Source organism: Heliangelus exortis, chromosome 9 (genome assembly GCF_036169615.1).
Source record: "Heliangelus exortis chromosome 9, bHelExo1.hap1, whole genome shotgun sequence".
Classification (NCBI taxonomy): Eukaryota; Metazoa; Chordata; class Aves; order Apodiformes; family Trochilidae; genus Heliangelus; species Heliangelus exortis.
Window position 1 is genome coordinate 11,255,333 of NC_092430.1, and position 26,731 is coordinate 11,282,063.

The 26,731-nt window shown below is 35.4% G+C and overlaps 1 protein-coding gene across 8 annotated transcripts in view; it reads left to right on the forward strand.

Moving 5' to 3' along the window:
- Positions 1–26,731, forward strand: part of RASA2 (RAS p21 protein activator 2) — a 48,512-nt gene that overhangs the window by 5,368 nt on the left and 16,413 nt on the right. For 5 of the 8 annotated variants that reach the window (XM_071752128.1, XM_071752124.1, XM_071752126.1 and 2 more), the window contains exons 2-9: positions 3,813–3,918; positions 8,561–8,664; positions 9,668–9,762; positions 14,373–14,449; positions 21,553–21,636; positions 23,498–23,570; positions 24,721–24,797; positions 26,172–26,270. In XM_071752128.1, the coding sequence (XP_071608229.1) occupies positions 3,842–3,918; positions 8,561–8,664; positions 9,668–9,762; positions 14,373–14,449; positions 21,553–21,636; positions 23,498–23,570; positions 24,721–24,797; positions 26,172–26,270 (686 nt within the window). In that variant the 5' untranslated portion in view covers positions 3,813–3,841. Of the gene's footprint in view, positions 1–3,812; positions 3,919–8,560; positions 8,665–9,667; positions 9,763–14,372; positions 14,450–18,698; positions 18,807–21,552; positions 21,637–23,462; positions 23,571–24,720; positions 24,798–25,669; positions 25,683–26,171; positions 26,271–26,731 lie in introns of those variants that run through there. The other 3 variants (XM_071752130.1, XM_071752131.1, XM_071752132.1) reach the window with 3 other exon arrangements.

Here is a 26,731-nt window from a genome sequence, read left to right on the forward strand (position 1 = left end):
TCCTTAATGTGTCTGCTGAAATGTCTTAAGTGGAAGACTTGAAGATTGTTTCTTACCTGTTGTCTACCAGAGCTCATTTAAAAAAATTCAGGATGCATTTTTTTTTTCTCAGACTTCTTGGATCCGATTTCTTAACGCTTCATGTTTATCTTGGATTACGCTGCACTCCTGGAATGGTTTTAATTGTTGCTATATAATCTGTTTAGTTCTATGAAGTGAATACTTTGGTGTTTGTGTGCATAAATATCTTCTGAATTTATATGTTTCTGATCTCTGTCAGAGGATATACACTAACTGCACACATTTATTTGACAGAGTGTTGTGAATAGCATTTATCTATCCAACCCTCTACTTTTGATTAGTTTCTGATGTACTGTTAGCAGTGAACAAGCTTTAGCTTCATGTTTTCATGCAGTGTATAAATTTAAGAAATTATGTGTAGGACAAGAGAGTTTGACATCTATTAGAATTTGATAGGTTGCCTCATTGCTGTTACTCCTAGTAATGTGAGGAGTTTGAATTTATTACATGTTGTATGCCTGATTTTCTATTGCTTTTAACACTTGAGTTTTTATTTGCATTTTAGCTTTTCTTTTTGCTTAGGTTTGGTCTAGTCTTACTTTGAAGTGAGGTTTTGCTAGGTATTTGTAGAGAAAGCCAACAACATTTTCTTAATATTTAAAAATACAAACAAAAATGGATGATTGGCCAAAGTGGGGGGGTTTTATTGTTTTGGTTTTTTTAAATTGCTGTTGTTTTTTTTTTTCAGTTCTCCCAAAGTAGCCGAGTGGCAATAAATTTAGTTAAGGAACAATTTTAAACTTCAGTCTTTTCAAAATGAAGAGATTGATGTTGATTATTTTAGTGATGCATTTCATCGTTTTGGTACAGAATTAGGCTACTAAATGTGTCACGTGAAAATGATTTCTGGTTTAAGTTGGTCTGTTGACTGAAACCGGTGAATTAGTATGGTCAGAACAAAATAAATAGGTCTGTTATTGCTGCTGTTTCATCACTTGCACATTTCACCATCTGAATTGCAAGTTTAAGTATCATATTACATAGTTTTAAGTGAGAGCTGCTGTGAATAGCCTTGAAGTACACTTTCATGGTTAGATCTATAATTGGTTTAATTTCACTCTTCTTCACAAAACAACTTTATTTGGTGTCTCTGACAAGGCAGCCTGCACTTTCTGAACAAGCTCTTGGAAAACAACTGCTATATATACTCTAAATATACATCTCGTGCTTCCTTTGTTTTTCAAAAAGGATCTGCAGTCTTCATAATTGCATGCTTGATGAATGCACTGAAAGTCTAAACATTCGAGCAGATATCTGGTGGTGTTTGTACTTGATTTTTATGCAACCATTAGTCTTGCGTTTTGAGAAAAATGTAAAGCTTAGTAGTGTAATGGGAGACTTGTGCACTTTTTTTTTTAAGGCAATTAATTTTTTTGGAAGAGTTAGGCCACTATATGGCTGAAAAGTCTCCCACAGTCACAGATTTTAAGAGGTGTTTGGAAAGGTGTGAAATGTTCTGTGCTTCATCTGAGAAGTGCTCTGAGGGTATTTTTAACTCTGAACTGAGGATCATCCACCCCTGCCTCCCAAAAATCTCAGTCAGTTTTTCTGTGCCTTAAAGCTAAATATGTCAGCTGCAAAATAAAGAAAATAAAAAATAAAATTGAGACTTAATCTGTTCTCAGGTAGAAAATTTCTTGTAATACTAAAAGACTTCATTATAGAAGACAAAAAATGTGAGTTATATGGAGATCTTTGGTTTGTACTCCTCTAAGAGAAGATGAAACTGTAATTATTGTAATTTCCTTTCAAAGTCCACTCTATACTGCCTTTGCAGTGCTGATTAAGTAATGTTACATTGTAAAAAAATTTATGTAAAAATAGGATGGGGAAGCTACAGGGTATAAAAAGAAATTCTTATCTTTTTGTCAGGAAGAACGTAAACAGTTCATACTAATTACAGACTGCAGCATCAGAAACTGGGTATTACAAGCCTCTCATTAATTCTTTTTGTATTTTTTATATTTTTTATTAAAATAGTATGTTCTGGGTTTGTTTTTTTTAATACAATGTTAAGCCTTTGCTGCTTTTTGTGTTCTGCAATATTTCAAGGTAACTGAGTTTAGTCTCTTTGCAGTCTAACGGCATTAAAACTGGTTTTGTTCATGTCTGTCAATCTGTCAACATTGTGTGGTGTTTAAAAATAGTACTTCCTCCTCTCCCACACCCAAGTTTATGAAAAACTCATTGATGCTCCTGAGAGCATCAGTTTTAACTGTGGTGGTGAAGTGTCTGCTTCTGCCAGAGTGACTATCACTAACTTGGAAAATATCATGTGTATAGTTCAGTCTCTGTTCCTGTTAAACTCTCATGTTCACTGCTCAGAGGCAGTTGTGCCTTTCCGATATTAGGCATTACTTACCTGTTGATACTGTAATTTAATTCATGTATTTAACAAAAAAAATAAAAAGGCAGGGAGGGGAAGAAAATTCTGATTCTGCATCTTAACAGCATAGATAATAAAGACAAAAAATCTAGTTTCAAGCTGTGGCCTTTGAAAGTGGAGGTGATGTGTTATTAAGACACGATAAGTTATTAAAACTCAATACTTAGGTGTATTTTTCATCCTATTACGTTTTAATACCTTAGATTAAGTTTAGGTATTGTTGATTCCCCATTTCATTGGGAGAAGCATTTCCAGTAGCAGGTAAGGGTCAACTCTGCAGTAGAAGGTCCCAGTTAAGACCTGATGGAGAATGCAGTTCTGGTTTCCTGTGTCTAAGATAGAATTAAAGTGGACCAGGAATAAGGGATAGCTGCTCACTGATTAGGACTCTCTCATGAGGGAGTACCAGAAAAGCATCTCTTGTTTCTTTTAGCAGAATAAAAGGTGAAATGGGTCCATTTGCTGTCTCCAAAGGGGAAGGAAACACCCAGGGAAAATTATTGCTTAAGCTAAAGGACTGGTGTTGCTGTAAATAAATGTAAAATTCTGCAGCGTTCAGATTTTGGAAGAGCTTTCCAGTTTGAGCATTGGAGACTTGTTTTAGCTGCAACTGCTTATACTTAACCATTTCAAAAAAGAGTGTCTTGATGTCCAGCATGTGCTACTGCAGTGGCTTAGACTCAATACCCACCAAATTTTTATATTTCTGTGTTGACAATCATCCTGTCTCAATAGGAACTTCCTTTTCTCCTTGTTGTTATCCACGTTGCTACAGTCCACTGGGCGATTTCCCCCCGTCTATTAGATCAGACAGTTGGGAAAAAATACTTTTAGGTGAGATTTTGAAAATACATCAGTCCACTTAAAATCAGGTGTTCATTGTGGAAAACAGAATAATAGTTTGGTGGGTAATTACTAATCAGTTTCTCTTAGCCAAAATATTTGCGGAGAAAATACCAAGTGAATAATACCTCAGCCAGGTCATGTCTTGGTCTTAGGACCTAATGCTGTATTGCCTCAGGCTGCAAGCTTCTCCTATTTAGCAAGATGCACAGAGTCAAACCTGAGATCAGACTTCTCAAGGGAAAGTGCAGGTGCTGAAGGAGGTGGTAGTGTTGGTGACTCAATGCACTCTCCTCTTCCTGTTGGCTTGCATTCCATATGAAGCTGGATGTAGCAGTTTCTGTACACTATTGGATCCTATGAATTGAAGATTAATATGGAAATGCATGCTATCTGAATGGAAAAAATAAATCTTGGATGTGCACCACAACTGTGAAATTCTTGTGTTTAATGTTTTGTGGATTTTTCCTCCTCGGTATTTACAATGTATTTTTGTTTACAGATGATGCCAAACACTTAGTTCCCAACAAAATGAGAGACTTTTTCTGCACCATAAACTTGGACCAAGAAGAAGTTTTTCGTACACAGGTAGTTGAAAAATCTTTAAGGTAAGCTTAATTTTTAAATTGCAGTCATAAGCAAGACTGCCTCAGTTCAGAATGAAAACAAGATACTTATCAATATTATATGCATGTGATTATACTCTTCAAAATGACAGCTGACTTGTGACAACTACTCAGAAATGTTACAGCACCATGTGAATAGTGAGAGTAGTTGAGACAAAGAAGACAAAATTGTGTGGAAGTATAAGGCTTTTAAAATGAAGCATGTGAAAACATATTGTAGTATTTCTATATTCTGTTCCACTGGGCAGCATTACATTCTTTTTCTTGCCAGGTTGTTTCCAAGGCAAAGAAATGTGCTTGATACTTGTTTTCAATGTCATTCCCTACTTCTGACATGAAGTTGGTCTGTATTGGTGGTATTCTGCTTTTAGGGTCTCGGTTGTAAAACCTTTTAGAGTGAAGGAACCAGAAGTTTCCCATGTGTAAGTGTTTTGTGTGCCATGTGATGTCCCCTGGAATAGGCCTCTTTTTTCCTGAAATCCTTCAGGAGAAAGGGTCTGGGTACTCTAACTGGGCCTCACACAGAGTGGCTTGCTTTGCCTACTCAAGCAGTGCTTAGATGTAGACTCTGCCACAGTCTTAGAGCCTTAAAGGCCATCCAACAAAGAAGACGTGATAACATAGCTGCAGTAGCATAGGTGTTTTGTTTCAAACTGTTGTGTTCACTGATGCCCCGTGCTGAATTTCCCTGCAGCTGCCTTGTTCAGAGTATCTCTATCACAGTTCATTATTCACAAGAGGCATTAAACCTTACTTGTAATACTCAGAAAGCTTGTTCAAACTCTTAATATTTTTCCTAATTCTTGTTTCTTCCAGTGGTTTTATTGTTAGTGTTTGTTCTTTGAGCCATCTCTCTAGGTGTTTGTGGGGGAGGGACATCATACTGCTCATATGGCTAATTTAAGTAGGAAATTTTACGTTTTCAAAACATCTTTTTAAAGTCTCCTTATGCTTCTGCACGAAAAGCAAATACAACATACGTGCCATCAGGAACATGTACTTTGCTCATCCACCTGATCTTTAGCTGTTATAGTCAGATACAGAATATTTTTGGAATTTAACTAGCCACAATTGAGCTTGATTATAAAAACAAAATCAGATGAGTAATTTTGCAGAGAAGAATGTAAAAGAGACTGTATTGATAAAGCAGGAACTTAAGGGTTAAATGGGACCCAGCATATATTTTTAAAAGAAAGACTTCAGTCTCTGACTTTTGACATTTTAGTAATCAAAATTCTAGAATTTACATCTGTGCTGAGAAACAAGACACTACATTTAATGTTTATGCAAACATTTTGATTATATTCTGCATAATAATTGTTGAATTGGTATACTTGAATCGGCTGATGATAAAAGTAATATTAACTGCATAGTTAGACATTGGATAAAATAAATTGCCTTAGATTCATCATTTTTTTTTTAAGTAGTTCTGAAGTTTCACTGAAACTTGATCAGATGAAACCAGTGCCATTAATACTTTAAGGAAAGGGAGAAAAATCTCACCTTAACAAAATAACTATGTGGGGGCATGTCTTATGTATCACACACACCTACCCCTCAAATTAAGAATTTTTCATATTATAATGAAATCAATACTTTAACATTTTATTAGGAGTTTGGAGTCAATGTTCTGAGACACCTGTTATTCCTATGTGCTTCTTTCTCTCCAGTAAAGACATAAGGAGCTCCTTTATTCTCTGAATTATGGCTGCATTAAGTTAAATTTACAGCATGAGTAAAATTCCATACAAATTGTTGAAATGTAAGGAAATAAGTTGACCTCTATTTGCAACAACCAGAGCTGGATACCTAGACTTGATTATTATTGTGTATGGAGTTACAAAAGCTGACTTTTGTTCCAGAAACCTAATTATACCATCTTGTTGCTTATTACTGTGTTAAGGTAGAATACTATACTAACCTAGAGGTACTGGAAGGGAAGATAAAAGCTCTGATCTCTTACTAGCCTGAAAACTTTTTAAGTTGCTTTTTGGTAAGGTATAGTACAGGATAATTTCAGTTGTAAGTACAACTCCAAATTTAATTACTTTGGTTTATGTTGTTTGCTTTTCTTACATAAATTATTCACAGTCTGTTTTTTCACCCCATTCTGAGTAGCAAATTTATACTTGCTATAATCTAAATAGTATTCTGTGAATATTGGCTTGTTAAATGTCTGTGGAATGAATTATCACTGGAATTAAAATTATCTTTGACTTCAGTGATTGAAAATAAATGAGGAAATGTATTTTTAAAATGTGCAAATAGGGCTTCCACCAGCACTGGGACTATCATAGGAGAGCAGATGTAAAGCAAATAACTTTACAGAATTGGAAAAAAGATGAATTAATACTAAAGTGAAGAAATCAAGACATATTTCTTGTTGCAGTATTACTGTAGGTTGTGTAGAATCAATTATTTTTTTTCCCTGTGAAAGTTTAAAGAACATCCATGAGCCTCCTCAAATATCTAGAGTCAAATATGAGGAGCAGGGGAGAGAGATGTTGTGGTATGTGTATTGCATTTTTTATTTAAACCCAGTTCAGTTTCCTTTTTTTCAAACTGAACTTTTAGTGAAAGCCAGCTTATAGCAAAAATTTATTCTCTTGTTGATATAATCAGCTTTTATCAAATCACAGATCTTGGGGCATTGGTCAGTTTCCATCATAGACCTGCCAGTTCAATTTAACAAGGAAGGGAAGAGAAAGCAAGTCATGTCACACATTTAAATTTAATCTCCTGTATTACGTTAATCCAGTTCTTCCTGTATGACAGCCTGATCTTCCTTTGAATTAGCACTAATTCTACATGCATCACAGTCTTTAAAGTTCTTGAAACAAAGTTACAAATGAAAGTACTAAACTGACTGAATCCCTGAGGAACAGGTTGAGTAGGTTCCACATTTTAATAATTCCTCATTGGTATTACCTATTGTACCCTTTCAGACAGTTCTCTGTCCACCTAAGAATTTTTTTACTTATGTATTGTGTTCTCCACTTTATGTTTTCTCTCCATGTCTCATACTTTGCTAAAGAACAACCAACTGATTCCTAAGGCAGTGGTGTTAATCTAGGTAAGGAAAAATGTATCTATATGAATAAAACCATTACCTTCTATTTATACTCATACTATTGACCTGCTCTCTCTTGCCAAATCCAAGACTGAAAAAACACAAGCCCATTTTTCAACCGAGAATTCTTCAATTATTTCTCCATGTAGTACAAAGGCTAATGCTTATTTGTCTGCTTTGAAGCCGTTGGTGAAAGATCTGTGTTTGAACAAAAGGAACATTTTCACTTGTGAAATTCCTCATAATGAGTTCCCGCAGTTAAAGCTCTTGTTTCTAAAATCAGTTCCAGAAATCTGGAGTACTAGATTTTTCACCTCTCTTCTTTCCCACTCTTAAGTTAGTTATCATCTCTTATTTTTAACTTATTTAATGATTCATGAGTTCTTAAGCATTTAGTATCTTTTCTGTAACTATTTTGAAGGAAACAGAGTAGAGATGGTATCCTTTTGTGTATGTAGTAACATGAACTGATAATACCAAATATGTGTGTTTATTAGTTTGATGAATTATTGGATCAATATGGTGCCAGAAAGGTACTTTACTGGGAAACAAAAAAAATAACAAAACACCATCAATTTGTTTCTGGATTTGATATAATTATCAGAATAACAACAAGAAGACACTAAAAATAGTTTTCATGAAGTTGCACACCTTTCACCTTTCCATGGGCATGTTAATAGATTGTCGCTGGAAGTATTTTAAGTCTCTAAGAATCCAGTAGTTCTGAAATAGCAGGTTGTTTCTTTTTTTGGTGGATGCACTGGATTTTCAGAATTCACAGCTTGCAGTGACACAAAGAGCATTGTGTTTTTTTATTCAGTCTTATGAAATACAACCTTCTGACTGCTGCCTATAGTCAATACACTCAAGTTCCATGGAAGTATAAAGTCCTTGAGTGAAGATAGCAACACACTGTGAAATATGACTGTAACACAGAGAAACCACACAGGACTCTGCATAGGAATATTAAATAGAATGAACTGTAAATATCATACTGGCCTTCCTTAGGGTGAGAAGTGTGGTGACCTTTTCAGTATGCAGGAGAACAAGTATATTTGGGATAAACATTTCTCTTTTTCGTTGTTCTGTGTTATAATTGATAATGCTTATGGCATAAAATCTGAAACAGGTTAGACCTAGACAACTGTCAGTTAGAAAAGTAATTAATAAATTATGTTTTAATATAATATAATCCCATATAGAATGAAAAAATAAAAACATAAAACTTGTAAATGTCTTTGGAAGTTGTTTGGGTTGGGTAGAGAAACAACCATAATGATTTCAAAACAGAAAAATAGAAAACAAAAATAGGTTGCAGGGAAAAACATCGCTTGCTCTGTGCCAGTTCTGACTTTTTTTCTTTTTTGAATATACCTAAAGCATTCCCGTAAAGTTATTGTATGGTCCTGTAATGAAATAGTTGTGGACGGCTTGATATAAATATAGTGTTATAGGGCAAGATCTGTGACCAGTAAAAATGTGGCTTTTTAGTGTTTGTCTTCTCTATAAATTACGTAGTGTTTTCCTACTTTAACTTTCAGTCTTTCTTTTCAGCCCTTATTTTGGAGAAGAGTTTTACTTTGAGATTCCAAGGTCATTCCAGTGGTTGTCCTTCTACATTTATGATAAAAGTGTTTTACAAAAAGACCTGCGCATAGGTAAGTTCTGGGATACCATCTACATCTTCCATAACTTTTTGCTCTTTTGAACATTATCATTGGTATTATTGAGGATACAATTAGTAAAGTGATACCTTTTTCAAAACACACTGTATGGTGAACTTAAAAATTGCCGTCAAGTTTGAAAAACAAAATTCTGTTTTCCTGTTTCATTGTATTATACTAAAATGCTTATTTTTTTATACTAGCATGACATTCAATAGTTGTATAATAACATCTTAATACATCTTGAAAATTCTGTTTCTTTGGACTATTTGAATAATTGTCACTACCTGTAGGCCTCTAAAGAATGAATTGTGAAATAATTCCACAATTACTGCAGTTGTGGAATAAATCTTAAAAGTATTTCCAGATAATTTTTCTCTGTCACTGCAACCTGTAACTTAGTGACTTAAAAGTTGCTGCAAATTTCTTTATGTAGCTTAAGTGAAAATTTACAGGTGGGTTTATTTTTTCCACTGCAAAATAGCTCTATTGCAGCTTTTATTTGGATATAGTTGCTATAAACCTCCAGCAGTCTGCTGTGGAAATAGGCTTCACATTACTTGAATTGAGGAAGGAAATAATTAGCACCAGGATGCTAGATAATTCGGCTTAATAGCAGCTCTGCAAACAGCAATCAGAAGAGCAAAAGGAGTCAGCCTTCAGTTACCTGTTTAAACGTTCTTCAACACTGTTACTTTTTTCTCAAATCTCCATTTTGTTACTTCAGCCACAAATGTGTTTCTTATTTTACCTAGCCTTGCTTTTAGTGATATTGAAGATAATACTTCAAAATTAGTTTACTTTGGCTTTATATAAAAGCCAAATATTATTTATATTATTACTTTAGCTTTATCTTCCTTGTTTATGTAAACTTTTCATAGAGCACCATGAGCTTAAAAAAAGACTAAAGGTAAGAAAGTTTTAGCAAAAAATTTAAATATTTCTCCTATTCAAATGAAAGCTATTTATACTTACCTCTTCCTATCCCCCTCCCCAGGAAAGGTGTCAATCAAAAAAGAAGATTTATGCAACTACACAGGAAAAGAGAACTGGTTTATGCTTCAGCCTATTGATTCTAATTCAGAGGTTCAGGTAACTATTAAATTGCACATTCACAATTTTTATATTAAGCACAGTTAAGTGCATGTAAGGGTAGAAGCAGACATTGAGCTGTGACAGACAGAGGTTAGCATTTGTCTAATTCTTGTGAGATAATTGTGTCTTTCAGCTTAATTGGAAAGCAATGCTTATTTTACATTTCTAAACCGGCTGTATTGTACCTCATGATACTTAAAACTGGCAGAAGACTTGAAGCAACCAAAACCAAAAAAACCAAGCAGTATTATTTTCCAGGATTAATCAATTGCCTATGAGCTGTAAATTTAGCATGCATCATCTGTGGTATATATGAGGACATGGGATTTCTTTACATGAAGACAGATTGTCAAAACATCTGAATACCATTTTCTCTTATCTTTTGAAAATCAGTCCACATTGAGTCAGAATAGAATAAATAGAATAGATCAGCTGGAAGGGACTTACAAATCAGTTTGTCCAACTGCAAGTTGTCATTCTTCTTCCAGTTTTAATCATTCTGAATATTCTAGAAGTCTTTTCCAAATATTAACTGAAATGAGGTTTGTACTTTGACTTAAATATTGTTATGTGTACTTTTTTTACCTCAGTCATAAAAATGTATTGAATGAAAGATTAATTTCTGTCACACTATGGAGTAAGTATGCAAATGGAATTTCCTTAAAGGAAATTAGAAATTTCCAACACATTGGAAGTGAAAGTTTTTTAGTTTTCAAAGGCTGTGTAACTCGCAATGCATTGCAAGCTCTTATCAATACTTTTCTATGGCTGGGACATGTGTAAAGCACTCTCCTGCATGTCACTTCTGTTAAAGGACAAACATGTCTGCTGAGGTGCATGCTCCTCATGTTAATCTTTATTTGAACTGGGGCAGTTAGGCAGGTTTCTCCTCTGTCTTCCATCTTTTCCCCCTGAAACTCCTCAAGAGCTGAGCTGAGACCATTTCCCATCTGCTAGATATGGCTGAAATCTTATTGGTTCAGATGTGTCAAACCAAAATGCATTTCTAGGAGATTCTGAAGATTATTGGTGTAACATGACTAAAAATAGCAGGCTTTCACCTAGTATATGTGCAGAAAAAGTGCATGGATAAGGTACGATGACTTAGAAGTATTTTGTGTTACTTTGCTATGTGCAGGACATATATATATATATATATATACACACACATATATATATTATATAATAATAACAATAATATCTTATTTAATAATATTATATTAAAGAATCCTGTTTTCTAAAATACCTCAGGCATGCTAATAAAATGGTTCTTGGGATTGCTTCCCTCATTTTTTTTTCTTAAATCTTCATTTAATCGGTTTGAAATTAGGTCATATTGCTAAGTGTGCCCTTGATCTGTTACGATTTGCTATTTGTAGACCTGCCTTGCAAAATATATTGATAAGGTAAACATCTTTCACTCACTTGAAAGTTTTTTGAAGGTAGCTAATATTCACTGTTCTCTATGGGATTTATAATTATTGAAGATATGTACTCCTAGTAGATTCCCCTGGTGCTAATGTAGAACTTACAAGTTTGGGGAAAAAGGAGTTTGAGCCTCAAGCAAACTTAGAGATTCCTACTGACTCAGTTCTGCAATCCTAGGATAGAATAAAGGCCTGGCTAAAATAAACTTCACAGGGTTACCCAAATTGAACGGATATTCCTGGTACTATGAACTGTTGGCCATTACATGCTATTAGGAGCTCTGTGATAGGCAGTAAGATGTGTGTTTCAGAAACGTGGTGTATGTTTGATGTAATTTAGAATGGGAAAGCTGGAAAAAAGACAGCAAAAGCTGATACAACCTGTATCTGGTATGTAGAGGTGTTATTGTAGTAAGCATACAGAATTATCAAGTCATGGGCTCTACTAAATGTTATATAATTTGTGGAGTATTCTAGTGTCAGTTTTACTTTCCATACACCCCAAGGACTTCAGTTTAACAAAGAAGCTTTTAAGTGAATAACCAAGGTTATTTTAGTGTTTTGGTTCTTTTTTGGTGTACAATTTTTTTTTCTTCTACATAGATGTTTACATAGTATTTATGGCATAAAGATGATCTTTCTTACTCTTACAAAATCAATAGTTCAGTTATTTGTTCCATTGAGTTGCAGGAAGTGGAAGTAAGAGAATAAGAGTTCAAGAGAAATACTGTAATCTAGGGTTTCTGATGTTGTGGGAAAAATAACTTAGCATTTCTAACTCTGGACACAACCACCCTCAACAACATTTCCAAGTGTAGACTACCCTTCAGATGAAAGAGCATGCATCTCTTCCTCTGAACTTAAAAGAGAGAAGGTTTTACCAACAAAACTAATACTTTCAAAAGTTACTTTGTGGTATACTTGTAACAGCAGTGTAATGCTAGGTGTGGAATGTGGGCAGAGTATAGGAGTGCCTCTTGGTGTAAATATTTAAAAAGCAGTTGCTAGCCCAATTTCCACTTAAAAGCTCTAGAAAACTTGTATTTGTTATAGGTACTTGTAATATTTCATAATGTGGAGGTGATAAAAATATCAAAACTGTGGAGAAAAAGCCCTTTTAAAATAGTATTAAAACGCAGTAGCAATTTTAGAAAGAAAATTGTTTACTGTTTACTGTTCTGTAATTCCGAAGCTTAAGTTGGTGATTTGGACACTGTAGTTTTGGTTCCTTTGTTGCTATGTGAATCTCAGTCATGTAGTCAACAGCTCCTACTTCTTGGTGATTGTTAAAATTGATTGTTAAATCTATTTATAGTTGAAACCTACTTGACTTAAAACAACCTTAAGATCTGTAGAACAAAAAAGTGTTCATATAAAATGCAGTGCTTATGTATGGTGTAAGAATTGCTGATTTATATTTTGATATAAAACCAATCTGTACAACCACTTTTTAAAACCCGCATGTCAACATTCTGATACAGATCTGCAGATGAGCCACTCTACAAAATCATCATTCTGCTCTCCACAAACAAAACAATGAAAATGTACCTGAAATTCTCCATACATGTCAGGCAAATATTTATGTAGAGCCATGTTACTGTAGCTGAGTTTTGTGGTGCTGACTTTTGAACAAGCTACAAGTATAGAAAGTTCTCAGGAGCAATACACTTTCTAGTTTACTCTTGCCTATTAGTATAGAACACATGATTTTTGTTGGCTTGTTTGGTTGTTTTTTTAAGCAAAAGAAAGATGTTTAGGCCATTCACAATGTCTACCTACTAAAACTAGTTAAGTCAGCTATTATAATAAATGCTGCTAATGTTGTATTTTCATTTGTCATTCAAAAACTTTGCCTTGTAAGGCAGTTGGCATGCTTCTCAGTATCCTGTATTTATTATACATCTTTTTTTGTAATTGAGTTTTTCTCTTTGACAAATATTTTCTTAATGCACCTGTGTTCATATGTATGTTAGTAACAGTTTGCAAAATACTTGGCAAGAATCCCAAAATAGTTACGTTTGAAACTTCCTTATAAAGAAACTTCACTTCTCCTCCCATGTGATGTAGAGAGAAACACAGTCCTTGCCCCAGGGGGTTTAGAATAAAAACATTTCAGTTTTATGTCAAAATATAAGCACTTCAGAAATGTGTGCAAGGTCACCTAAGGGTTTTACTTCCATTTTAATGTTGTACAACAAAACTTTAGTTCAAATTATAGCTTGTTTCCTTTGCCATGCATTAAAAATATCTTCTAGACCCCTTCCCTAGGAATCATAATGATGGTGGACACACCATTGTCATTCCAAGAGTACCAAGGAGAACAGGGAATGACCGTGACAGTGTCTGGTTATCTTAGATGTGAAAGCTGGCACAAACAGCCAGGCACTGAAAGGAATGGCAGTATTGTTCTGGCAGTAGATGTTTGGAGCAAGGTTGTAGTAGCAAATTTTGGTCATCCTGAGAAAGATGCCTATCTTGGTTTGAAGCTTTTTGAGCATTATATCTAGAGGGTAGAGAAGGCTGTCCCTTGCCAGTTTTTGTAGTTCATGCTGTGCCATTGTTTATGAATTCTTTTTCTTAATACATCTTACCATATCAGAAAAAGGAAGCAATTAATGCCACATCTTCTCCTTTGGTTGTGTTTAATGTTCCTTGAGTACATCAGCAGAAAACGAGATAGTTGAAAGCTGCAGTGGAATGCATAATAAAGTTCCAGTTGATCTTCACTTTGGTGGGATGGACAGGAAATCAGAGTTGGATATAAAATTTTACTGGTTATGGCTACTGCATAGTATTCTGCTTTTCTGTATATACCTAACTGCCTTTTAAGTCCAAGGTAATTTTAGAACTTTTTCTTGAAATTCTTGTAAATTCACTTTTTCAAGGGTTCATCCCATGCTTAGGACAAAAAGCTGAATGACATTTTGTGTGTATGATATATCTGTGGAGGCTTGATGAATTGATGTGTGCAGTTGAGAATAATGCTTGATAATTGTCTTTCCAAGTTCAAACACATTTATCATATTGACAGGATATGTGCTTTAGCATACATAATTGCTTGAAGTTTTCCTTAAATAATTACCTTAAATAGCTTTAACTGTAAACTCTGTTATTGTATTAATTACCACTTTTAAAATAGAGGCTTTTAAAACTATTCGAATTTCTCTCTTGTTTTTTCAGGGAAAAGTACACCTTGAATTAAAACTGAATGAACTGATAACAGATAATGGATCTGTGTGCCAGCAACTTGTAGTACAGTAAGAAAATACATTAATCCTTGAATATTTAGTTATTTGTAAGAACATGATGTAATTTGCCCTCTTTAATGCTGAATGTCTGCACATCCTGGTACTGATAACATTTTTCTTTTTATCTGACTTTGCTTGGGAACCACATTGCTGAGGGAATGGGTGTAGGCTTAGGGAGCTCCTGCAGAAGTTTTGCACCGCTTTTATTAGGACTTAGCATGGCTATCTGGTATCATTAATTCACTTTCTTGCAATTCCAATTTAACTGGGTCTGGTGAGAAAGCTAGGAATGACTGCTGCAACTGATAGCCGGAACTTTTTGCTTTTACTGGTAGAATTGATCTGCTGATGGTGATGGAGCAGTTAAAACATTTCCATGTTTTGTCTTGGTATGTGAAAATCCACTTTTAGTTTTGCTTCAGAATTACTTTCCCATGGTTAACTGTGATAAGGAATGTTTGTAGAATTAAGGACAGGGTTTGCTGTTCTAGAGCAGCATAGCATTTCCACATTTCAGTAAGATTTCTTACCAACGACTTAAGGACTTTTCACTACCAAACTTAATTTTCACTCCCAAGTGTAAAGACATTATAATATGTCAAAGAGCCTCATAGAAACAGTAAACTTCTGGTACATGTTATTGAAAAAATTTTTTTTCACCAATATTGAAGAAAAAGTAGAGAATAAGACATGTTGGGAGATAGTAACTAGTCTGTAGTTTTATCTTTAATCTGATGGTAGTCACAGCAAACCAAAATACCATGTGTGATTGTCATTCTGCTTTTTTAAAATTCATTATAAAGCAATACATTTAAGGCTAGAAGTTGGTAAGAAACTAATGCAAGCAGAATGACAAAAATGTTTTCACACTCATAAAATATTAGCCTGATAAGGGTGTACCAGGTGGTACAAATACTGTCATTTTATTTTGGGAAAAGTTTCATAGCCTTCAACGTTACTTGCTCTGGGAGACTGTTTCCTTTCACTGAACAGCCCAGTAGAAACCAGTGACTTGCAGAGCCTCAGTGAGACTGACAGCATTTCCTTGTGACTCTTCTTTTCATTCTCATCATGAGTAAGGTTCAGGGCAACAAGCCAATCCTACAGTACCTTTTTTTTTTTTGAGTGCTTCAGAAATAAAGGTTGTTCTGTGCTTGCCTCCTAAAAGGTTGTAGGATAGGCCACGTGGAGAAAAAGTATAGACAGGGAGGTTATAAAGACTAAGAAAAATTAGGATTAAAACCTCAAAACATAGTAAGATTATTTAATTTTGCTTTTTAGCATTGTTCATTAACTTACATATTTATTCAGAGAAAGTTTTTGTTTGTTTGGTTGTTTTTTTTAAATCTTTGAGAATTAGTGGGAAGGAATGGGTTGTATTGTGAAATTGCAAGGGGAGGAAATGGTGCATGGTCTTCTGTTTTGTCTGAGTGACTTCATGATCAGATCAGCTCCAGGGAGCCTGGAGAAACCATTACACTGTCGATTTTGCTAATGTAATTTTCATTATGAAGTTTAAATTACATCCTTTGTGTCCTAATCAGATGTGTAAACCAAGATGAGTAGTTTAGTTGGAGCAAGACACAGGAAAATAACCTCTTTTTGTTTTTCTGTTATTTACTTAATATGAAAAGGGAAGCTAGTTCTGTCATAGAACTGAGCCAGTGAAACTGGCAATGCTTTGGTGGCTATTGTAGGCTGATAATTCTTGCAAGGGATGGAAACTTTCTGTGTATCAATGTAGATTTGTAACCTGAACATAATTTTGAGACTCTTACTGCTTGTATAGAGTGTGGCAGCTTGGTTCATTGGAGTCCTGCTGTTCTTATTTTTGTATCCCACTTTCAGCACAAGGCAGAATTAGAACCGCACTCTGGGTTTTTCACTACCAAAAGCTGGCTGGAGCATTATGGCTTTGTGTTTTATTCCAACTTTCCTTTCTGACAGATGCCAGTTTTAAATTTTTTTCTATATAACCATGCCTTTTAGTCTTAAGTCATTTCTTGTTATTTTTAAGACTTACTGGATTTTTCATTTGATGAAGAAAAGCTACTGCTGCAGATTTCATTCTGAGTTGGAAGAGGGTTACTCACTGTAGCCTGTCTTAGGATGTCTGTGAGGGAGATAAATGATAAAAGGAAGCCAGGGTTTTCTGGTGGTTGCTGTACTCACCCACTCACTTACGTGGGAGAGGGTTGTGCATTGCACACTGCTGTATTACATCAGTACTTTTGTCTTCATCTGAGATTATGAAATGCACTAGGTTCCTCAAACTGAAAATGTTTAATAGTATTTTATCACAGATGGCGAAAGCATTGAAATAATTGACCATATAAGTGTTATGTTGTACGTAAATATATTTTGTTTAATGTACATGAGAGCATGTGAGAATAAATAGCTCTCTGTATAATAGTACAGGAATGAATGTGCAGGTATTTTTAGTCATGAAGTGTGAGGAACTTACAGAAAATAAACGTGAGATTCTTTGATAGAAAATTTCAACTCTTTCAAAGTCTTATTTTGTGAATTTCCGAGGATAATTAGTCAGTGATGTGCTTATTCCTGAAATACGTTTTTCCTTGGAGAAAGTCAGATCAAGGCTTAAAATTCCTTACCTTGTATAATACATTAAACTGTGACAAGCTGTTACACTGTTTTAGAAATACAAGCATAAAGTTAATCTTCCTTTGGTGAAGGGCTATTTTAGAGACCACTAACAGTGGGCTAAGCCCTGGTTTTACACCAAGGTTTTGTATTAGTCAGAAACTTGCTGTTAAATTTCTTGCAGATACACCCACAGACTCTCTGAATTAAAATTTTGTTTTGTCTCTGATTCTCGTTGTTTCCCTTTCTAATGTGTGAATGAGGAGAGGAAGGAAAGGTAATGCAAGAGATAAACTTCTGACTCATTGTGGGCTGTTTTTCAAAACCACAATGGAATGTATAGTAGCACATTTCAAAAATACATGCTTGCAGCTCTCCTTTCTGGGAGGTTTCAAAAGCAAGTTGCTGTGGTGTGACCATTGTTTGCATATTTGCTGCTGCTGAAATGGATTATATTTGAGCTGATTCTTGCCAAATTAGGATATGGGGTGGTAGTGCTTGAATTTTGTGTTTGGCATTACTTCAGTTCTGAGAGGAACGCTTTTATGTATTTACAGTGCAAGTACTTGAAAGCCCAGAAATGGCTTATTGCAGCTGGATTTTTTCCCAGTTTTGCACTTACTTTCCTAAATAAATCATACACTACAGTATTGTAAACTGACCTGTCAGCTTGTTACTGTCCTGTTTGTACTCTGTCTGCTCACACAAAGTCATTCTAGGGAGCAGAATTTTTAATAAGTGTGCAAATCCTAATGGCTGCATTTATTTCATTTCTGCACATGGATGACTATAGTTGATTTGAGTGATGGAGGTACAGTTGAGGAGGTTAATCGCAGGCTATATCTTTTTAATTATTTATTTCCATCTTATGAGATGAATAAATGTCAGTTGTATCTGAAAGGCTCATATTTCCTTTATGAAACTCCTGTTGCAGAATGAACTACTGAGATGTGAAGCAAGAACTAGTGTAAACGGAAAGATCTCTTATACTGTTCTGTAACTGGTCAGTAGTTTGAGAAAGGAACAAAATTCCCTCTATCTGTTGCTTAGACTCTCCATGAAAGTAGTTCAAAATAGAAAATAAAAGGCTTTAAAGTTCCTGTCTACTGTCTCCTCTGCATATTTATACCTTTTGAATGAAAATTGTTTGTGCCAGCCTAGGTAGATGAAACATTTACCACATGGTGGAAGTATATTTATTATGGCTGTCAGAACAGGAATGTATACTTAGTGCTGTTTTCTTTTTTGATTGTTCTGAGTCTTTGGGTGGGTCCTGTTTGGTGGTGTTTAGTTTGGGGAGTTTTTGTGGGTTGTGGTATTTTTGGTTTTGTTTGTTTGTTTTGTTTTTTCCGATTTTAGAAGGTTGCAGTCCTAGGATTTTGCTGGGTTCTTTGGGAAAGGGCAGTATTCTTGTGAGACTTGGTAGCTGGTAAACTTGATGTTGCATGAGGTTGCCCTCTCTCATTTCTGTTAAGTCGTCTTTTCTAATTAAGCCACTTCAGACTTCTTCAGAGATTGTTAAACACAGTTACTGGAGGCTGTTTTTTTAGTAGCTTAAAATTGACTGTAGTAATTCAGCCTTGTATATTCTGTCCTTAGGGAGTAGCAATCCAGCTTGATAAGGCTGGGCTCACTTAATGGCTTCCTACCCTTAGTGGCTGCTCGCCTCGCACTGCCTCCAGAGAGCTTCTGCATGACCAGGTTAATTCAGGTTGCCAGACTGACTGAAAACTTGCTTGAAACCTAAACAGCTCTCTGTAAGGTTAGTAAACAGAATCACCAGAGGTTATGGATGCAAGGCAGGAGTGCAAGGTAAGGAGGAGGATCAGCAGATTTTTTGTGTATTTCAGTGGACTGAGCTGTACTGTCAGTATTCAGACTCCAGGCAGTGACAGGAGAATTCAGGGGTGGTTATGGCAGGCTAGCTTGGAATGAGAGAGGAAATGGGAGGAGGTGGGATGAATTTGGAACAAATTCTTGATCCTGATGGGTTTGAAAAGAAAAGACCTGGGTATGTGAGGAGTTTATGGTCAGGAGGACTGAGGTATTGTCTGTTGTTTGGAACAGGATAGGCTGTCTCTGCTGGGTAAATCTTACTTGCTGGCAACAGAACTGGGGCAGGAGATGAAAAGGGAACGCAAGAACTGCCTACACAGGGAGACTGACTGGAGCATGAAATCAGCTTGAAGTGACAGATCTGTATGATGAATCTGGACATTCTAGTTCTGCTGCAAGGCTGGGTAGTTGTAAAATGTTTTTCAACTTGTAGGAAATCATAACCAAGCCTTCCTTTAGTGTGTGTACGTTGCAGTCAAGTTTTAGGAAAACAAAGGAGGCTGGAACAAGCTGTTTCTGTAAGCAAAAGTAGGACACTGGGAAAAGTGTTTGTTTTTATGATAGTGCGCATTTTCCCACAGGATTGTTCTGTCAAGTATATGCTTCGTTCACAGAGTGACTGGGGAAGGAGCGATAAACTTTGTACGTAGGGAAAGAAGCTGCTTTTTGTTGACTCAGAGCTGTTTGCTGGAGAAATCCAGGAGCTTGGTGAACAGGACACAGGCTGTAGGTAGAAGAACCGTGTTGTTCTTGTTAAATAGTTGAATTCCATCCAGATAAATTTGGCTTGATCCACGTGCTATGAATTTCCTGTGAGATTCAATTTGAGACTAACTTAAAGGTATTCACTCACGCCTGAAAGTTAAAATCTCTGGGAGCTGCAGAGACAGTGCTACAAAATGCCTCATAGTCTGAATGATTCAAGTCCTGGCTGCTTCAAATCCCATATCCCAAATGACTGAAAAGTCTAGACAGTTTAATTTTGTTGCCACTCTTCTATGTCACATGTGTGTTGGAGGAGGAATCAATTAATGCTTATGAAACAACTGGATGTTTCAAAACCCATTTAAATGGTGGGTTTGAAATCACTGTAAGGTTCATTGTGATTTAAAAATTATTGAAATGCTGAAGGCCATGTGCTTGAAAACTGGAAGAAAAATAACAACTGATTGTGCAGTGGTTCAGCACTAAATGTTCCTTGAACTGGCCAAGACAAAGGGACATTTTTTTTGGGAAATACCATCTGGTTGATAATTGTGCATATTCCAAAGAGGGTGGAGTTTTGAGACAGCGCAGAAGTGTGAGTGTCTCCACTGCTGTTAACAGTCTTAACACTGTTTTTCCACAGTATAGAAAGCATTACTTAACAACTGTGTGTAGTTACTGTTGCTGCTATGTAACTTTAACTTGATCTGCACAGCTTATCGTTTCACATGACAGTATTGAAACTTGATTATTTATTTGAACACAGGTTTTGGATTTTACTCAGACTGGCTAATAATGGCAGCCAAAACTTACTTGCATGATTTTAATTAAATTCCTGCAGTACAAAACAGATTATTTTAGAAAGAGAGAGCAGGAATATAGCACTGAGATCTCATTTGTGTCTTTTTCATGAAATTTCATAATCTGCTGAATTCTGGACTTAATAAATACTACTGTGTGTATGATTGCATTAAACGTTGTTTTGTTAGAAGATCTGGGTTCTACTGTAAATTTACAAATTGTTTTGCTGCTTTTGTTCTGCTGTTTCAGTTAATACTTGTATGTTAATACAGCATCTGAAGGTTAGTCAGCTTGCTGACCCAGCTGTTTCTAATGGTGTTGCTTCTGTGGTGATTCCAAAAGATTGCAGGCCTTCAGAAAATGTCCAGAAAAATGTGTCTGAATCCACATGACCATTACTTTCTAAATGTCTCATCCGTTTTGCATCAGGAGTGGTGAACAGTGTGCCGATGTGCCTGTTAAGCACCAGCTTACAATTCACTGTACAGATTCTGGAAGAAAACAGTTTTTTTTAAAAATAGTTGTTTAACTTCCATTCTGCACTATTATGAAGAGTTTGAAAGTGAACTTTGAAATAATATTTAAAAGATAAACTCATTTTCTCTATGTGGCTGAGTAGTATGGATGGAGCCTAGGACTATGTACTAATAGTTCTGGATGCTTGATTTTAAATAACATTTCAGGGTAATGATTTCACATTTTTCAGCTTACTCAACTCAGAATAGAGTTTCACTGAAACAAAATATTTAAATCCATTTTAATGCTTTCCAAATGTAGTTGCTGCTCTGTGGATGAAGCCAAATAGCTTTCTGTGGGCCTTGGGAAATTAAATATAAAAGCTAATGGAGTCTGCAGTTTCTCCTAACATAGCAGTTAATTTTACTTAGGGTTTTGACATGTATCTGTGACACTGCAATATCTTTACAGAAGCAATTTCAAAAATTTTGTTCTCTCAGATTCTTCTAATTGTACATTTGAGTATTACCGTAAATTACCATCTAGAGAGCTGTAATTACAATCTACTTCATGTACATTAATTATGTTGGATCAGTGTGTATATCAGTGTATAACACAGCAGGAGTTTTAAAAAATATTTTGGAGGGTTTATTTTTTTTTTAAGCTAAAGATGTTGCTTTGGTGATTAATTGATTGTCTTTTTCTTGTAGCCTAAAGGAGTGCCATGGGTTGCCTCTTATAAACGGACAGAACTGTGACCCTTATGCAACAGTCTCTCTTGTGGGGCCTTCCAGGTAACATTTTAGTATACAATTGATCTAAAATGCTGTGTTCTTAAAGAAGAAAAAGTCAAAGGTTTTAAGCAAAATCTTTTGAAATACTGAAAAATCTTAAAATGTTTTCTTCATTCATCTCATCATCCACTATTATAGTACTTTCCCCTTCCTACCATACTTTCAAGGTTATGAAGGTGTTTGGTCTGTCTGAGTGGCCTGCACTAGTCAAAAACCATTTGTCACTCAGTTCTTTTTCTTCTCAGGTTTTGTACTGGACTCTTGATATCTACATTGTACTTCCTGTTAATTTTTGTCTCATGCCTGTGTGGCACAATGTAGTCAATTGCTCACCCGCCTTCCTCTGTTCCCTTCTTTTTGGGGTGTTTTTTTTTTTGTTTGTTTTGTTTTGTTTTGTTTTGTTTTAAATGCATGAGTTAGTGTTTAGCAATTTTGAGGAAGCAAGAGGGTGGAGGTTCTGATGAGATCTTGCTCATCTTTAGGGTGATACATTCCAAGTCCCCACAGTTTAAATGTCTCTTTTTTTTTTTGAGTTGGCAATCCTGAATAAATATTGGCATTTTTCATTTAAGAAAAATCCTGTATCCCACACATCTACTACCTGTCCATCTACTACCAAGTCCCTGCCCAATAACATCTAAAGTAAGCTAGGTTTTAGCTGCGCCTTTTCTACAACATCAGACCTAAGTCTGTCTGCTTTCTCTGGTACTGAAGAATTGCCACTTGAGTTTGGAGGCATTGTTCCCTAATAGCCTAATTCTGAGTGAATGGGGCATTTTGTCCTCCTTGGTAATACATGATGGCATTTTTTTAATGTCTGGTCTGGGGGTTTTTTTGGTGGATGTTGTTTTGATTTGGTTTTGTTGGTTGAGGTGAGTTTCTGAAGAGGACTAGGGAGATTCAACCATTATACGTAGGAAACATGTTGTTGATTGCCAAAGAAGGTAAATTGACATGTATTTCCTGTTTGAGTCCTGTGATAGAGATGGAACTGGGTGAATGAAGGTTCTCCCCAGTATTAACCTTGTTGGTGTGGGAATATACGTGCACATCTGAGTGGAGTTCCTGGTTAAGATTTTCCTGTTTCATGCACATATGACTCGTGTACAATGACTGAAATACTTATATGGCTAATGCCTGAAGACAGTTTGCCTAGGATAATTTTTCTTCTCCCTCATCTGTTTTTGCCTTCTCATTTTATATTTGTTTCTCTTATAAAGCATTTTTATGCTTTCATAGCACTTTACTAACTAAATAAGACTGTATTCTCTTATAAATTGTTTAAAATTTAAAATAACCCATATTATTCTTCTAAAACACAAGGGAGTGGGGAGCAATTGTTTTGTTTGACCCTATGCTGTTTAGCATCTAGCATTAGCAGTGATTGTTTCCAAAGAAAACGTTCAGGGTGTTGGTGTAAGTCTCTGTAATGAAATGATGGGTATTTCCCCAACAGAAGAGGGTGGGAAAAACAGAACATGGCAGTTGAACAAGACAAGAAAATTGTACTTGTAACCTCCAAGTAGGGCTAAAGAAATTGTCTGCATAATTACGTTCAAAATGCTCTAGAAATTTTTGATGCCTTTTACTTGATATGTGTAGGTTACACCTGTGTGTGAAATTAAATACAAACTTTAGGCTGGACAGATGCATGATTAATTAGATAATAGCACTTTGAATTCAAACTTTTCATATTATATTGTGAAGATGAACTCATTTTAAGATTTCCTTCATCCATCAAAGTGGTCTCTACAATGACAATAAATGTTTTAACTTAAATGCATGGGTCCTTGACACTAGAATGTCTTTATAATTGTGTGTTTAAGTTGTCTATGGTAAAAATTTTACCACATTGGAACAGGAATGACCAAAAGAAGACCAAAGTAAAGAAGAAAACAAGCAATCCGCAGTTCAACGAAACATTTTATTTTGAGGTAACTTTTTTGTGTAGTATTCTGCCTGCTTATCTATTTTATGCAACCCTTCAAATATTGTAAAGCAAGCTGTATAGCAATACCCTAATGCAGAAAGCTCTCTTGAAGCAAACTGTAGAGCTTTTTCTTGCTTCTCAAATGTAAGTGAATGACATACTTAAGTTTCTGGGGGCTGCCAGACAGTAGCATTCCCCTTCAATTGCTATGTGAAAAATGTGTTCACAAGCACATAGGAGAAAGTAGTTTCTTATCTTGAACTACTTACGTAGCATCTGTTGCCATCAGGAGTTTCAACAGAACTTAAACCTATCCTGTGGAGTATTTCCAAGAACATAGCACTAAGAAAAAAACCCACAACTTATTTCTTTAATAAAGCAATGTAGCAATTATACCCAATAAAGACTAATTCTATTATTTTATTGCAAAGCTTGTTAACTCTTGTTATTGAAGACTTTATTCCAGTTCTACATATCTTACATTACAATAACTAAATTATGAGCTTGAATTTCCATCTGGTTTGTCTCACTAAGAAAAACATTTGCATGTAAGAGAACTATACTCTTCAGATGACAGTTAGTAGTAGTGCAACAATTACGTGTGCGACAAATGTATTGTAATTGGCTGAGTTTGTATATATCCAGGTCCTGCCATGGGACTTTAGTGAAAAATTGCTCTGTATGTATGTGTAGGGTACTAATGTATGGCATGCATTTCAGTTGACCTGCTCAAGATACCAAGTATAATTTCTTAAGAAGTAATATCATAGTGTAAAGATTTGAACTGTTCCATTAACTTTATGACTTATGATTTGTTGGAGTTAAACTGAAATTACAATCAGTCAAGAAATGAAGAAAATTAAAGTAAGAGGTTACAATTGTGGTATAACTAGGGCAGGAAGAATGGACTTCTTATTTGTTGGCTCCTTAAATATTTCAGAACTAACTTTGATGCTTTCTTAGGGCGTAAGCTTTAAACCAAAGAAATTCTTGCCTGTTTCATCTTGTACTTACTTGGGGGTTTGGTTTTGTTTTTGTTTTCTAGTGGATTTACACTATAATTCCAGTATATACAAGCTATACCTTATTCTTTGTTTTTTGACATCCATACTGCAAGAGTAAGAAGTGTTGTAATAGGAGTAATTTACTTGCAGGTAACCAGGTCCAGCAGTTACACCAAAAAGTCTCAGTTTCAAGTGGAAGAAGAAGATATTGAGAAATTAGAAGTCAGGTAAGTTATGTAGATTGGGAAGAGATTAATTTAATCATCCAAAAACCATAATTTTATGATTAAGACAATAAAGGAATGTTTTGTTTTAGTTTACCTCCAATGAACTGGTGATCATGCTTGTAGAAAAGATCCTTATAGAAAATTGCTCTTATTTTTTAATATGTTTCTTACTGAAGATGATGGGTTTTCTTTTTAAGTAAGTAGTGGTGGAATGTGGCTAGAGCCTAAAGTTGTTTCCTGTGCCTCTCATGCCTGAGAGGCATGAGGACTTCCTATTAATGTGTATTAATCTGTTCACAATATTGGTAGTAAAACTTGTCCTGAAGGATAACAGCATACTTGATGCTAGTCTACATTTTCAAATTTAGTTGGCTGTTTTAATAAAACAGAGGGAAAACCTTTTGTCAGTTTTGTACAGTTTTGTGTTGCTTCTTAGAGAGACTTGTGTTGCATATGTTCCTTCATAATAGTTTTATAATTCAGTACTCAAATCAAATACTTCGAAATACCCTTTTCTGCTCCTTTGCCCCAGAGCCAGTCTGTCTGTATTTGTGTGATGTGTAGTTACAACAGTTAAGAGTTCCTGTACTCCATTCTTTTTCTTTGTTGTACTCATGCACATACATGCACTGAATCTCCTGGAAAAAAGTCTTCAAGGCTAGCATGTTTCCTAACAAGCAGAAGAAGAATATAGAAGTTAGTTTTCATAGCCATTATAGAACTAACTTGGTATGTTCCTTTTTAAATAGTAGCTTCATGCTTATCTTGGTTAGAATTGTATGTTTCATTGTAGATGCCAAATATATTTAGAAAAATAGTCATGCCCCAACAAATCTAGTATTAATTTTTTTTGTTCTTCTTCTGTCTGTCAGAAATGTCAGAGAGGTAAGAAGTAATAGAAAAAAACAAGGTGCATGTCTGGAGTCTGTGATCCCTTTTGAGGTTGTAAGCATATGAGCTGCTGTTTGGAAACCAAGCGCATGTGTTGTTGTGGCATTGCAGTGTGCCAAATTTTAGCAACTAGATAGGGATATGTAAATATATTGGTTAAAAAGTTCACTTGATCTACCTGAGACAAAATGTGCACAGTCTTGGGGGTAGAGACTGCTCAGAATACATACATGTTGCCAATTTCACTTTTATTTACTGATGCAAAGTCTGCAAGTCTAACTCTCACTGTTTGTTTCTTTATCTGTTCTTTATGGGTTAATAAGCCACTTGTTTGATTCTTCTCAATTTAATTAGATGGAGTGAGATTTCTAACATTTCCTGCCTGCGTGCATGTGGATTAGTGCTGTAAGCAGCTACTGTTAACTTGAAGATTTTTATTTCTCTCTGGAGAAAAAAAAATTAAAACAATGTTCTTATTTTCAGGGTTGACCTATGGAATAATGGAAACTTGGTACAAGACGTCTTTCTAGGAGAAATTAAAGTTCCTGTGAAGGTGTTAAGAAATGATTCCTTTCAAGCATGGTAAGAAATGGTGACTCAGAAGTGAATTTGCTTCTATCTTGCAGATTTTCCTTTGCAAAGGACGTGTCTTATAACTATCCATTAAAATAGGTTTTCCTGTACTAGACTAGGTAAAAGGTCTCAATAAATTGACTTTGCCAGAGGGATCATTTAGTTCTTTCCCCTCACATGCCCACTCCCGCAGAATAGTTCATGCATTTGAGGGTAAGGTGCAGAGAGAGAGGAAAGGGAAGAATGAGTGGAACTATTTTTCAGTTTGCTTGCTGGATTTCAGTGATCTGTGTATGCCTAACCAGCAAACCTGGAACTCCTCAGAACTGCATCACTTGTAATTAAAATCTTAACTGAGATTTCTGGAATGACTGATGGAAGAGTTTATTTTAAAATAATCAGTAAGTATGTGTTTTGTTTGGGTTTTTTTTATTACCTTGGGGAGGTTCAGCACGTGTCCTCTGGAACCA